The sequence below is a fragment of the Ranitomeya imitator genome, chromosome 2 (genome assembly GCF_032444005.1).
Source record: "Ranitomeya imitator isolate aRanImi1 chromosome 2, aRanImi1.pri, whole genome shotgun sequence".
Taxonomy (NCBI): domain Eukaryota; kingdom Metazoa; phylum Chordata; class Amphibia; order Anura; family Dendrobatidae; genus Ranitomeya; species Ranitomeya imitator.
In genome coordinates, this window is record NC_091283.1 from 521,843,248 (window position 1) to 521,858,506 (window position 15,259).

The 15,259-nt window shown below is 46.1% G+C and overlaps 1 protein-coding gene across 1 annotated transcript in view; it reads right to left on the bottom strand.

Annotated features, from left to right (window-relative positions):
- The window catches only part of DNAJC7 (DnaJ heat shock protein family (Hsp40) member C7), a 51,324-nt gene that overhangs the window by 24,131 nt on the left and 11,934 nt on the right, over positions 1-15,259 (bottom strand). Inside the window, exons 3-5 of the mRNA XM_069751788.1 lie at positions 11,051-11,175; positions 2,954-3,067; positions 2,790-2,864 (exon numbers count right to left, since the gene is read on the bottom strand). Coding sequence (XP_069607889.1) covers positions 2,790-2,864; positions 2,954-3,067; positions 11,051-11,175 — 314 coding nt within the window. The remainder of the gene's footprint in view (positions 1-2,789; positions 2,865-2,953; positions 3,068-11,050; positions 11,176-15,259) is intronic.

Below are 15,259 nucleotides of genomic sequence, written 5' to 3' on the forward strand. Positions count from 1 at the left end.
AATTTTTGTAATGGTCTGTACATACGATACTTGTCTTTTATAATATCTTTTCACCCTTTTGTAAACACTGCCTATCTTTTGGAGTAAAATATATAAAATTACTAGCTTCATTTCTCCTTGCTCTATAACGTACTGTCATGTCCTCTGAAGTAAAATTACGGTACTAATTGGGTTGGCTCTTGACCCATTATTAAGAGATAGGAGCTGGTGGCAGCGGAATTGTCCTGTGCTTTTGGGGAAACTGGCAGCGACGGATGGCGTTGATAATTATTGCTGCCACCTGAGTGGGAGTAGTTTTATCGCCCTTGCTGCAGTGTGCCCATTAGCCAGTACATAGTAAGGCATCCTTTCTGGAAACTAATTATCTTAGGTGCAGTACCCTGTCTGACCAGAGGGTAAGGGGGCGCCAGAGAGCTGCAAGATCCAAACCGGAACTGGGAAGTGGGATATAGATAAAACCCCTTAAGAAAAGAATCGGGGCCAACCAAGCACCCCCGGTTCATGACTTATTGCTGTCAGCGGTGGGATAAAAATATCCCCCGTGATTCGTGACATTTTGGTGGCAGAGCGGTGGGATAATAGAGCATTAGTGATCTGGTTTGAGCAATCATTCCTCTCACTAAAAGCTTGCACAGTTCTAGGAAGGACTCTGCGCAAAAGTTTTGGAGAACGAACTAGTGTTTACTAGTCCTGACACAATAATGCATATAGCGATTACCCCCTAACCTTCTCTTCGTTTTTTTTTGTCCTATCTTTTATTTGGCAACCATGGCTATGCTGGGAGAGGCCTTTTATAAGAAGCAGACCAAGGACACTCTTACTGTCTTGTGCATGTTGAAGCAGATTGACTCTGCGGGCAAAAACAAAAGCCAACCGGTCACAGATCTGGTACAATGGGAAGCCACTCAAGACCGCTCTCAGAGCCCAGTGGATGCAGACGCCAGCACCTGCGCAGGTGGTGCTGCAGATTAGTTCCAGCCACTGAATGCTGGCCCTACTGGCAACCAGAGCGGAATGGACCCCCACCTGCCGATGGCCTTGGAACAACTCCCCACCGAAGACCGTGATGGACGTCTGAGGCTGATCCAGCAAATACCAAGTGAAAGCGGGGGCCCAGCGGGAGGCGGAGAGAGCCGAGCAGCAAGCGGGAGCACAAGCACCAGCTGGAGTTAGCCTGACTTCAGGGGCCGAGGTCGTCCCAGTCCAGCGGCGAGCCCAACAGCGCTCAGATCCCTAAACCCCGGCCGGAGCACTTTCCTGTGATGGAAAAGGACGGGAACTTGGACACTTTTCTACGGGCATTTGAGAAAGCCTGCAGACAGTACCGGCTGCCTGGAAACCAATGGGCCCGATACCTGACCCCAGGGCTAAAAGGCAAAGCTATGGAGGCGTTTGCTTCTCTCCCTCAAGACCAAGATGAAGACTGAGGCCATCAAGCAGGCCTTGATAAAAGTACCAGCTTACACCTGAGGTTTACCGTAGAAAGTTCCGGAACCTCCAACGTGGCCCACACGACAGTTACAGCGATGTGGCACATGGACTCAGGACCTAGTTTGTCCAGTGGACCCAAGGACTGTCAGTGACCACCTTTGCACAGCTGCAAGACCTGATGATCAAAGACCAGTTCCTACATCTTTGCCCTGCTGAGGAGCGACAGTTCGTCATGGACAGAAGCCTGTCTGACCTGAAGGTAAGGGGGCGCCAGAGAGCTGCAAGTTCCAAACCGGAACTGGGATATAGATTAATCCTCTTCAGAAAAGAACCGGGGCCAACCAAACACCCCCGATTCATGACATATTGGTGTCAGCGGTGGGATGATAAAAATATCCTCCCTGTGATTCATGACAAGTGTGCATTAAGGCTGCATTTACACATCAGTTTTTTGCAGTCAGGCACAATCCGTCAGATGGTGAAAAAAACGAATCCGTAGCAGATTGTGAAAAACTGATGCGACGGATCCGTTTTTTTTTTTACGGATCTGACTAGCTGATACAGCTAATTGGATAAAAAAAAAAATAAATAAAAATCGAAGCATGCTCAGGTAAAAAAAAAACCAGAATCTGTCACCGGATACCGGCATTTGACGGATCCGGTGCCATAGGGTTTCATTGTAGCAAACGACGGACGGCGACAGATCATAACAGCGCTGCAGCCAATCAATGAGCTCAGCAGCTCATGCTGTCTACTTGCCTGGGAGCTAAAGTTTTCTGAAACTTGTAAAACCCTTTTAAAGGGAAACTGTCACTTAATTTTGTCCCTATAAACTGCGGCCTCCACCATCAGGGGCCAAATGCGGTCCAAGGCCTCCTGTGCAGGCATAATTCTGCAGTGTGCAGGCCCCGGGAAAGGTCAGAGTGGCCTGACGCCTGCGCACTGCAGTACTTTGCAGGGCAGAGAATTACGCCTGCGCAGGAGCCGCAACAGAAGCAAGGAGGATGACAAAATCGTATGAAGATAGGAGGCACTGCCCCCCCCTCACCCCCAGGTGAGTATAATCTAACCTCTTTTACTCATCTTTCAGGATACTTCGGGGGCTTATCTACAGCATTACAGAAAGCTGTAGATAAGCCCCTGAAGGTGGTGGCCGAAGTTTATAGGGCCAAAATTAGGTGACAGATTCCCTTTAATTTGAAGCTGCCAAATACTGGACATTAGTAGCATTGCTAAAAATGTTGCAATTGTTCACAGTCATGAGTCATTACATGAGCAAGCCCACCCTTCTTTATACTGCAGGGTCCAGGCGAGCCTGTGCGGTTTTTATAGAAATACCCATACATAAGTCAGCTAACCTTCCGGAAATCCCGCTTTTCAAAGTCGGCTTCCCCAATCCTTTCATACTCTAATACAGCTGCTGCGTTCTTCAACTAAAAGGAAAAGACAAAAAAAGGGTGAAGATGTGGAGCAGTAGTTCTCTTCTGTGTGCACACACCTTCCATGAGGACATTACTCTTACCTCCTGCCGGGTCTGCTCGTTATTTGGCTCCAGTTCTAATACCTTCCGAAAACACCGGGTAGCAGCCATAGCATTTCCCAGGGTCAAGTGACACTTCCCCTCTCGTTGATGGCCCTAGAAAAGTATAAATTATGTAATCACTAGCGATGGGCGCAAGTGCTCGTTACTCGAGTTTGCCGCGGGTGCTCGTGTATGCACAGAGTATCGCGGGTGCTCGAGTGAAATGCTTGTGTCCCCGTGGCCGCATGTTTCGCGGATGTTAGACAGCCACAAAAGATGCAGGGATTGACTGGTTTGTCATGCAATCCCTGCATGTCTTGTGGCAGGTCACTCTAGCAGCCGCGACACTGTGCACACCAAAGCACCCTCAGCAAACTTGAGTAACGAGCACTTACACTCATCACTAGTAATCATTAGAGTACACTGCAAAGGGTGAAAAACAGGAAAAATTTGCAAAAAGTATATATAATATAATATATAATATCATTCCCCCCCTCCAATCAACATAGTAAAATGAATGGTGTCACTCACAAAGCTTTAAAAATTGTATAAAAAGAAAAGTAAAGTGAAACAGTGAAAAAAAAAAAGTGAAAAAAAAGAAGCAATTCCACTATTTTGGGGTTTTGGAATTCCAGCGCACATTATGAAGTCAAACAAACTGGCAATAGTATTTTGCAGATCGATACGATTACAGCGATATCAAACTTTCAAAGTCTTTTCTTTTATATTATAATAGTTTAAAAAATTGATGACTTTCCAGAAAAAAAACTAAATTTGGTTTACATTTGGAGATACCTACGACTTTTTTCTCTGTTTCTTCCTTTCTTGGGAAAGAGGAAGGGCAGTGATTAAAAAAAAAAAAAAAAAAAAAAGGGGATTTTTGTGTACCCGTAAAATCCTTTTCTCCGAGCCATTCATTGGGGGACACAGACCGTGGGGTGTATGCTGCTGCCAATAGGAGGCTGACACTAAGTGATACAAAAAAAGTTAGCTCCTCCCCTGCAGTATAAACCCTCCTGCTGGCTCTCAGCTAACCAGTTCGGTGCAAAAGCAGTAGGAGATCAATAACAATATATGAGCATATAGCATGTCATATTATATATGAGAGTATAGCATGTCAGATTATAAAAAACAATCATAAGCTAATAACAGGGTGGGAGCTGTGTCCCCCAATGAATGGCTCGGAGAAAAGGATTTTACGGTGAGTACACAAAAATCCCTATTTCTCCTTCGCCTCATTGGGGGACACAGACCGTGGGACGTCCCAAAGCAGTCCCTGGGTGGGGACAACAACAGATCAGGCCCTGTGTAACCGCTACTTACAAGTGCGCCACCGCGGCCTCCAGAGTCCGCCTGCCCAGACTCACATCTGTGGAAGTGTGGGAATTATAGTGCTTCAAGAATGCATGCGGACTGGACGAATCCACAAGCTTGCAGGCGTGCCTTGCTGACGCCTGGTGCCTAGAACCCTTGATAGACAGGGAGATAGGCTGACATCTAGCACGGAAGGACTCCTGGATGGTGAAAAGAATTCACCATGTTATCATGGTCGATGAAACGGCTAAACCCTTCCTGAAAATGTCAGGAAGCCTTCCTCTACCGTCAGGAAGCCCAAATAAAACGTCCAACCTTCAGAAGGACGCCGTCCTCAAGACGTACCTACTCAGAGCACTCACTTCGTCCAGAATATGGGGGATCTTATTCCATTTTGTGGACTGGAGCCAAAGGAGATGAGGGAAGAACTATGCCCTCATAACAGTGGTAATACAGTACCACCTTGGTAACAAGGGATGGAGATGGCCTGAGGACAACCTTGCCTCGAAGGAAATAAGGGAAAAAAGTCTGAAAGAGCAGAGAAGCTAGCTCCGAAGACTCGTCAGAGTGAGAATATCGCAGAGGAGAACGGGACGACTTTCCCTGATAGTAAAGTCTGCCCGGATGAAAAAGGAGCCTACTGTAAGGCTCCTAGGAATAATAAGGTCCCAATGATCTAACGGTATGCGATAGGGAAGAACTACGTGTGAAAACTCCCTGTGAGAAAGTCCCTACTTGCGGTTGTGCTGCGATAAGGCGAGAAGATACTAGCTCCGCAAACAAAAAAACGGACGTGGTCAGTGCGGATCTCTGAGGATCACTGGGGCCCCTTTCTGCTTCCGAAAGGCTTTCGGAAGCAGTGGAAGGGGAGTTATGGAAACTGGTACCACGGCAGAACCAGAGCATGGAGAGCGATGGCTCTTGGATCTCGAGGCCGAACCACGAACTCGAGTACATTGGCCTTCAGTCTGGATGTCATCCCACCTACAACTGGAGAGCTCCAGTAAGGACAGATCTGATGGAAGACTTCGGGGTGAAGTTTTCACTGATTTGAGGCGGAACCCTGACGGCTTAATTTGTTTGCCGTTCAGAGTTCTACTTCTGGGATATATACTGCCGAGATCACCGAATAATAGACTTCGGCCCATCAGAGAAAGTGAGGTACCTCGGTCATGGCGCCTGACCGTGGGTACCTGCTAGATGACTGACGTAAGGCACCGCCGTGGCATTATCCAATTGAATTCGGATAGGGAGACCCGCCAGAAGGCAGTGGACCTGCTGTAAGACTACCATTCGGATCTCCAGAACAATGATGGGGAGAAGAAGACTGGCATTGGAAGTTACTAATAACCATTGAACCGGGAGAAAGGCCCTGGATGAAGAAGGAGCTCAGAGACTATTGTCTGAAAGTCTGCTTTGACCGCTTCCATTGTCATCACCATTTTTGCTCAGAACTCTCTTAGCAAATCGAATGAAATGAGGGGGTGAGTAATCAAGTCCTCAGAACTCTCCTTGCGCGAGCTCCCTGTTGAAGGGCCATGACCTTGTCTCGAGGAAGAATTACCATCCTTCTAGAAGTGTGCAGGATCATCCTCAAAAAGGATATCTGCTGGGCTGGAAATGAGGAGAACTTGTCTAAGTGTAGCTGCCAGCCCAGGAGAGAAGGTATCGCAAGAGATATAGACGACTCAGCGTAGTCCTGGAAGGGCAGCTAGACAGACCAAACAGGGCAGGACGAGCACACCTCTAGAGTGCAAGAGAAACAGGACATCCGCCATGACCCGAGCGAACACTCTGGGTGCGGAAGCAAGGCCGAAGGACAAGGTTGTGACTTGAAAATGCTGTTGACGAATGGAAAGGCGAAGGAATTTTTGCAGAGGGCAAGCAACCCGAATGTCGATGGATGCCGGAAACTGCACCTTTTTCTGTTGAAGTAATGACTGAGCGGAGGGACTCCATCCAAAGAAGGAGGACCATGTCAAAGGTTGTTAGAAGTTTGAGGTCCAGGGTCGATCTTACTTTTCGTTCCCCTGTTTGGAACCAAGATCCCTTAGATCTAGACTGTGCTGGACAATCCTTATACAATCCTTTGTCAGTCTCCCGCTCAAAAGATTTGATTGGCCAGTTGTTGCTGGTGTGAATCAAGGCAGTTAAGGTCTCCAGCCAGGGGACCATTGCTCTAGCAATCCATGCGGCCGCTAGGGAGGATAGAGCGCTGGACCCGAAGCCGCAAGACGGAACGAACCAGATTTGCTATCTGACAGTCCGTGGTATTTTTAATTGATGACCCATCAGGTAGGGATACTGGTAGGTATACCACAGGAGATTCTACCCGGTTAAACTGCCCTATGGCAGAATGTGCGGCTGCATCCAGCAGGTCATAGTCTCTTGCCATCTCCTCTTTTCACGGTGCAGAGATAAAAATTAGGAACCCTCGATCCATCAACCTCTTAACAGGGAAGTGGAGAGGAATTGTCCGCCCTCTTGCATCATCCACTAAATAGTGGTGATGCAGAGGGGGGAGCTCGTACGCCAAAAAGGGTGCCTCTATATGTCCACAGAGTTCAGGTCTCCGGGTGGACAGGACAGGTTGTCTGGCGTTAGGCCTGGATGCAGAAGAGGAAACATGGAGACGACACTCCGTGTGCTCGTCTGTTGATGGTGTGGGGAGATCGGTGCCCTTTAAAGGACCCGTCGCCCTTAAAAAACAGGCCAGGCATGGCATCCCACGTAGAGGCTTCTGTCCAGTGAATCGCTTATCCGAATTGAATGGCAAATGCTCTCGAGGGAGTTTAGTCTCTGAAGCTCTGGCAAGCTCAGGCAATATCCAATCCATATTCAGAGCCTTGTTGTCATCAAATCATTGGTGAGGGAGCAGGAAACGAAAAACTTCCGTTTTCTAGATGCCTGTATGTTTCTAGACGCCTGCGCGTTTCTAGAATACTTGCGACCCCTGCTAGCCGATGGCTCCCATGTAGGATAGGGACCATGTATATTGGTCCTGCGAGCACTCCAAACACAGAGGGTACACAGAGGGATTCAATCTCTTGGTCCGAGAACCATGGACTGGTCAGTGAAGAAGTCCACTGAGGGGAACTAGAGGATAAAGCTGGGGTCGGCGGTGGAGGGCTCCTCGGACTGATCAAGCGCCTTTAAGACCAGGGAATACTGGTCATGCGCCTTTAAGACCAGGAAATACTGGTCATGCGCCTTTAAGACCGGGGAATACTGGTCATGCGCCTTTAAGACCAGAGAATACTGGTCATGCGCCTTTAAGACCAGAGAATACTGGTCATGCACCTTTAAGACCAGAGAATACTGGTCATGCGCCTTTAAGACCAGAGAATACTGGTCATGCACCTTTAAGACCAGAGAATACTGGTCATGCACCTTTAAGACCAGAGAATACTGGTCATGCACCTTTAAGACCAGAGAATACTGGTCATGCGCCTTTAAGACCAGAGAATACTGGTCATGCACCTTTAAGACCAGAGAATACTGGTCATGCACCTTTAAGACCAGAGAATACTGGTCATGCACCTTTAAGACCAGGGAATACTGGTCATGCGCCTTTAACACTGGGAATCCTGGCCACATGCCTTTAAGACCAGGGAATACTGGTCATGTGCTTTTAAGACCAGGAAATACTGGTCATGTGCCTTTAAGACCAGGTACTTCCTTACCCGGGTACTGATGTAGAGTGGATGTGCCCCTTTAATGCAAAAATACTGTCACCCCAGTGTGAGCTGGCCGGGTGGACCAAGATGGCCACCGGGAGCTGCAGAGTTGATAAAATCTCGCAGAGAGCGAGAAGCGCCAATTTGGGGGGCGGAGCCACAGACACGATGTTGAATAGGCCTAAGCCGGGGCCTAAATTTCTGTAGCCGGCGGACGTCACCAGTGGGTCGTTCCAGGCAAGACTTCCAGGATGCGGCCTACAAATCGGCCGAAGCCAGGGGCTAAATTTTTGCAGCCATCCAGAGCGTTACCTCAGAGAGGTGGGCCACAGGGAAGTGGCTGAGGCTGCCTGTCAGCATGTGGATATCCCTCTGCAGATGGATCCACTCACTATTGGTGCGCGTCCCGGCATGGAGCCGCTGCGGATGTGGGTTTCAGCGCTGTTCTGTGCAGCGTGGACAGTGCAGGGATAAACCTCAATCCATCATCCGTTTGTTAGGGAGGTGGAGAGGAACCGTCCGCCTCCTTGTGCCATCCGCTTTCACAGTGGTGGGACAGTGGGGGCTGCTCGGACGCCATAGAGAGGGGCCTCTGTACAGCCACGGAGTTCAGTCCGGGTGAACAGGGTCAGTTGTCCGGCATTAGGCCTGGCTCCAGGAGAGGAAACATGGAGGCGACACTCCATGTGGTCACCTGCTGCTGGTGTGGGGAGATCGGGACCATGAAAGGAACCGTCGCCCCTGAAGTGAGCTCAGGCATGGCTTCCCACGTCGCAGGAGAGGGTACGGGGAGGTATACTCGCCGTGCTCGCCTGTTGATGGTTCGGGGGAGATCGGAACCTTGAAAGGAACCGTCGCCCCCTTCACTCCGTTAATTAAAAAATAATAATTTACAGAAAAGTAAACAAAATAAAAACGTTGGGGTCTGAAACAGACCCATGTGCCTCCTACAGACACTAAGCAAGAACTGGTTAGCTGAGAGCCAGCAGGAGGGTGTATACTGCAGGGGAGGAGCTGAGAGCCAGCAGGAGGTGTATACTGCAGGGGAGGAGCCGAGAGCCAGCAGGAGGGTGTATACTGCAGGGGAGGAGCCGAGAGCCAGCAGGAGGTGTATACTGCAGGGGAGGAGCCGAGAGCCAGCAGGAGGTGTATACTGCAGGGGAGGAGCCGAGAGCCAGCAGGGGGGTGTATACTGCAGGGGAGGAGATCACTTTTTTGTATCACTTAGTGTCAGCCTCCTATTGGCAGCAGCATACACCCACGGTCTGTGTCCCCCAATGAGGCGAAGGAGAAATGCTAATTCTGGTGGTTTAATTTTTTTTTAAAGGGAACCTGTCACCCCGTTTTTTCAGTACGAGATAAAAATACCGTTAAATAGGGCCTGAGCTGTGCGTTACTATAGTGTATTTTGTGTACCCTGATTCCCCACCTATGCTGCCGAAATAACTTACCAAAGTCGCCGTTTTCGCCTGTCAATCAGGTTGGTCAGGTCATATGGGCGTGGCGACATCGCTGTTTCTTCCCCCACATCTTGCATATCTTTCCGTTGGTGGCGTAGTGGTTTGCGCATGCCCATCTTCTGAATCCACTGGGCAGGAGAAGAAAAAACGTGTGATCTGCGCCATTTCCCTGGTGATCTGTGGGGGCGGCCATCTTCCTGAGGCCGCGCGTGCGCATATAGAGTCCTCTGCTGCCCGGGGCTTCAGGAAAATGGCCGCGGGATGCCGCGCGTGCGCAGATGGAGATCGCGGAGGCCATTTTCCTGAAGCATAGGTGGGGAATCAGGGAACACAAAATACACTATAGCAACGCACAGCTCAGGCCCTATTTAACAGTATTTTTATCTCGTACTGAAAAAACGGGGTGACAGGTTCCCTTTAATTACATTTATCAGATAATGTTTTTTTTTTTACATTTTCATGTAAAGTCCCCTTAAGGGACCTGAACCTGCGATGCCTTGATTGCCTATTTAATACACTGCAATGGTGAAGTCTATTGTGAATTTGATGATCTCCTCTGATGTTCTTTAGCAGGCAACAGGCTGACGAGACCCCATGACCGCATCGTGCAGTGGACCAATGGCTGGCACCCTAACATACTGAAAGCCATTCATATGTCACCGACATGCCTGACAGTTGCACCTAAAGGTTAAATAAATAGGGCAGCACACTGCAGCGCTAGAACATACAAACTTGAAATACAAAATTTGAACTGCATTACTGCACTAGAAATATGAAAAATTAGAGCTTTTAGCGCATAAAAATGGCCAATTTTATGTGTACCTGGTAGCCACTTTACGGCATCTCTCTTATACCAGGTCCTACGCTTGCCTTACCTCGCTGAGAATAAACGTCTCCATCTGAATGGGTACATGTGAAACCTCTTCCTAGACTAAAATTCTCTTTCTGTGGAGGGGTATTGGACCTGTTGTAATTAAAACACCTGAAGTTGCACTTAAAGGGGTATTCCCATCTCCAAGATCCTATCCCAGTATGTAGTAGGTGTAATAATAATAATATTAGTAAATACCTCTAATTAGAAATGTTGTATATTTTTCCTGTTTCGCTAGGTCTTTCCTCATTTGCAGGCATTGCAGGATTTTAGATATCCATGGTCACGGCCACTAATATAGTGACAGTTAGTTAGTTGCTAGTGGTCATAACCATGGATACCTAAGGTCCTGCAATGCCTGCAACTGAGGGAAGAGACATAGCGAATCAGAAAAACTATTCCAATTCTAATTGGAGGCATTTGCTAATATTATTATTACTACACCTACTACATATTGGGATGGGAACTTGAAGATGGGACTACCCCTTTAAGAAGTTAAACTGATGCGATCGGAGTCAGTTGCTCAAGTGCCTGCAATGTAACACAGCCGGCACCCAACCTACAGTATATGTCACAGGCTCAGTTTTTGAGCCCGTTTTTAAATTAATAATGTATGGCAGCTGTTGCAAAAGGGGTTAAAATCCCCAGGTCATTTTAGGTACAGGTACATTTCTGCAGTGAGTGGATGAGATTTGCATCTGTATTCTCCTGCGAAGAGGTGTCCACAAACCCCAAAATAACTCCTCCAGAAAACAGCAGAGCCCGTAGGACCTACCTTCACGAAGGAGTCGTCTAGCCGAACAGCTTGCTGGGCGTCTTCCAGAGCCTCCCGAAACTTCCCGAGCATTATCAGTGTAGCTGCTCGATTTCCGTAGTAACTAGCATTTTTGCTTGAGCAATCTGTAAAAAAATAAAATCATAAAATCTGCATCAATAGAAAATAAAATTGGACTAACACAAACTAGAGAAAAGTCTGCAATTCCACTTAGCATCCTTAGATGGCGCCATTCTCCTGTCAGTGGAAGAAACACTTCCATGAAAATGAGCGCAGAATTTACCTTTGAGTAAAAAAAAAAAAAATATTCAGTTTTCAACCTTACAACTAGATTACAAAAAATGTTGTAATGACAGAAGCGGCCTATTAAGGACCCGATTATAGAGATTTTAGACGTTTGCAAGTAATTTTATATTACAACCCCTGAGGAATCTTCAATTCAATTTTCCTGTTGTAAATGGATATAAAATGGTTTAATCCGAGAGCACTTAAGAAAGCACTGAAAATTAAAGCTGGAAACAGTCATTATGTACATATACAATACTTAGGATAGTAGTAAATGGGCTGTCAGCAGTAGACAATCCTTTCATTAGCAGGTCATGCAATGATGAGCTGATCGGCGCCCCCAGCAGTCACGGAGAGGAATCTGCAGTAAGCGTTCGCTGTCCTATACTGCCTCTGCAGGGGAAACCAAGCATTACATGAAATGTAATGAAACCGATGGGCTGTCAAACTAATGTAGGGACCCCCGGCGCTTCACAGGAAGTGTCGTGAAAGGGGGATTGTACCATGTACAGCAAAGACACTCATTTTGTCACCTAGACCTTGTGACAGTACTAGGTCTGGGCTAAAAGGCGGCTTCTGCCCCATAATGATTGGCATAAAAGGGTCTAATGCGGAAAACAAGGAAGTTGGGCGAGTACTGTACTTGTAGAAAGCATGGAAGAAGCCAGTGTCACATGGTTTAGGACTAGCCGGTGTAGTAAGCGCAGGTCACCGGCCATCACACTACTGCGGAGGCCTCCTCTCCCCGCGGATCACTGCCAGGTAACCAGTATTGGTGATCGCACGTCTGCTCCCCGGCGAATAGATTCTACATTACACCCCTCTCCAGACCCGGGGCTACAACAAGCAGGAGCGGCAGCTGCTCGGTCATCCCGCCTGTTTGTAGAGATCATCCATATGAAGCAGCTGGAAGCCAGGACACCTGCTGACGTTACAGACTAGTGTGAGGTCAAAGAGGTGGGACAGGTCCAGGGTGTGTGACGGGGGCCGTGTACGGAAATCCATGCAATCAAAGGGCACAGAATGTGCAAGTATCAATCACATAGCACGGAGCTACATTTACAGACTCCCCTTGACACTAACCACTTAAGCACCAGGCCCAGTTTGTCATAAAATGTCAACAACCTGTCTGCAGTACAGTACCGAGAGGCAGAGACAGGAAGCAGCAGTGTCTCTACGGGAGTGTGGCTGCAGCGTTTATACAGAGCGAACACTGTCAGCTCTGCTGTGCCACCCCGGCTCTGACCTCACTGCAGCTGTGTCATTATAACAGACTGTCAGTCATTACATGTCTCACACTGGTTACACCCCCTTCATTTACAATAAGCTCTGGAGGCAGATTATCCGTGAGATCTATGCCCCGCCCACAGATCTTACCAGTTCATTTACATATAAAACGTGGATTTCTCTGGAATAAGACATTGGCTCACAGATATCAAGGTATCATTTTATTCAGACTCCTATTATCTACATGCCCATATAGACGGCTTATTATTTTATTTTTTGATAAGTAGAGATGCACTAAAACAACAGTTGTGACCTTTCTGGCGTTTACCAAGAAGGACAACAACAACAAAAAATACATATATAGTTCACAGAACAGGTTGATGATTAACCCCTTCTCGACCAGCAAATGTTTATCTTTCGGCGCTTTTGTCATTTCCAGCTCTTCTTTCAAGAGCCATAACTTTTATATCGTAACAACAGTCATATGAGAGCTTCATTTTTGCAGGATGAATACAATTTGGAGTCGCACAATTCATTTTAATATACTAAAAAAATGGGGGAAAATATTTAAGTGCGCGGTGAAGTTGTGAGGAAAAAAAAAAACTGCAATTGTTTTTTGGGGTTTTAATTAGTGATGAGCAAAAGTGCTCAGATAAGGCTACTTTCACACTAGCGTCGGATTCGGCCCGTCGCAATGCGTCGGGCAGAGATTCCGACGCTAGCGTTTAACGCACTGCACAACGGAGGCAGCGGATGCATTTCTCCGGCGCATCCGATGCCCCATTGTAAGGTGCGGGGAGGTGGGGGCGGAGTTCCGGCATGTAGCGTTTTTTGCTCCCGACGGTCCGCCAAAGCACGACGCATCAGTCACACGACGGATGCGACGTGTGGCAATCCGTCGCAATGCGTCGTCAATACAAGTCTATGGGGAAAAAACGCATCCTGCAAGCACTTTTGCAGGATGCGTTTTTTCTGCTAAACGACACATTGTGACGGATTGCAGTTAACGCTAGTGTGAAAGTAGCCTTAGGATGTTTTAATTATACAGCGTCTTTTCATGGTAAAAAGGAGCTCGTTATATGGTTTTCCGAGTCAGTTCAATTACAGCAATGTTAAAGTTATGTATATACGGTAGTTTAAATGGTGAAAAAAAAAACCGAACATTTGAAAAAAAACAAACAAACAAAAAACAAACAAACAGAAAAACAACAACAAAAGTAAAATTTGGTTGGTGTAGCCGTTCTCTCCAACTTGTGGTGTTTACTTTTTTTTTTAACATTGATAGAGCTGGGTGGGGGCTTTTTATTTTCGCCTAGCAAGCTGATTGTATACGTATGTGTATGTATATATATATATATATATATATATATATATATATATATATATATATATATATATATATATATATATATATATATATATATATATGTGTATATATATATATATATATATATATATATATATATGTGTATATATATATATATATATATATATATATATATGTGTATATATATATATATATATATATATATGTGTATATATATATATATATATATATATATATATATATATATATATATATATATATATATGTGTATATATATATATATATATATATATATATATATATATATATATATATATATATATATATATGTGTATATATATATATATATATATATATATATATATATATATATATATATATATATATATATATATATATATATATATATATATATATATATATATATATATATATATATATATATATATATATATATATATATATACACACACACACACACATCTGAAGCCCGCAGATAACGCTCTAAGTGCAGCGGCCAGATTGAGAAGCATGATGCACGGACAGAGACCATGATTCTAGTAGTGTATCCCTTAGGTCGGGGTCACACTAGCGAGTTTTACGGACGTATGAGCACATAAAATACGTCCGTAAAACTCGCCTAACAAACGTCCCAATTATTCTCTATGCCCCTGCTCCTATCTGCCGTATTTTACTGATCAGTATTATACGGCTTTCTACGGCTGTAGAAAATCGCAGCATGCTGCGTTTGTCACCGTATTGCGCAAAAAAAACGCCAATGAAAGTCTATGGAAGCCCAAAAAAGACGGATTACACACGGACCAGCAGTGTGACTTGCGAGAAATACGCAGCGGTGTTAGAGAGAAAAGCCGGTAATTCAGTGCGGTGTACAGTAAAATCACACTAACAATTGCCGGCTTTTGCTATCTCCTTCCTAATCCCGACATGATTTGAGACATGGTTTACATACAGTAAACCATCTCATATCCCCATTTTTTTTGCATATTCCACACTACTAATGTTAGTAGTGTGTATATGCAAAATTTGGCCGTTCTAGCTATTAAATTAAAGGGTTAAATGGCGGAAAAAATTGGCATGGGCTCCCGCGCAATTTTCTCCGCCAGAGTAGTAAAGCCAGTGACTGAGGGCAGATATTAATAGCCTGGAGAGGGTCCACGGTTATTGCCCCCCCCCCCCCCCTGGCTAAAAACATCTGCCCCCAGCCAACCCAGAAAAGGCACCCAGGCTTGAGTTCATATGAGGACAACCAGCAGAGGGCGCTGTCATATGAACTCGAGCCTGGGAGCTTTCTAGGAAAGTTCCCACGCTCCAGGAACAGCCAGCAGAGGGCGCCTCACCGCAAATGAAGG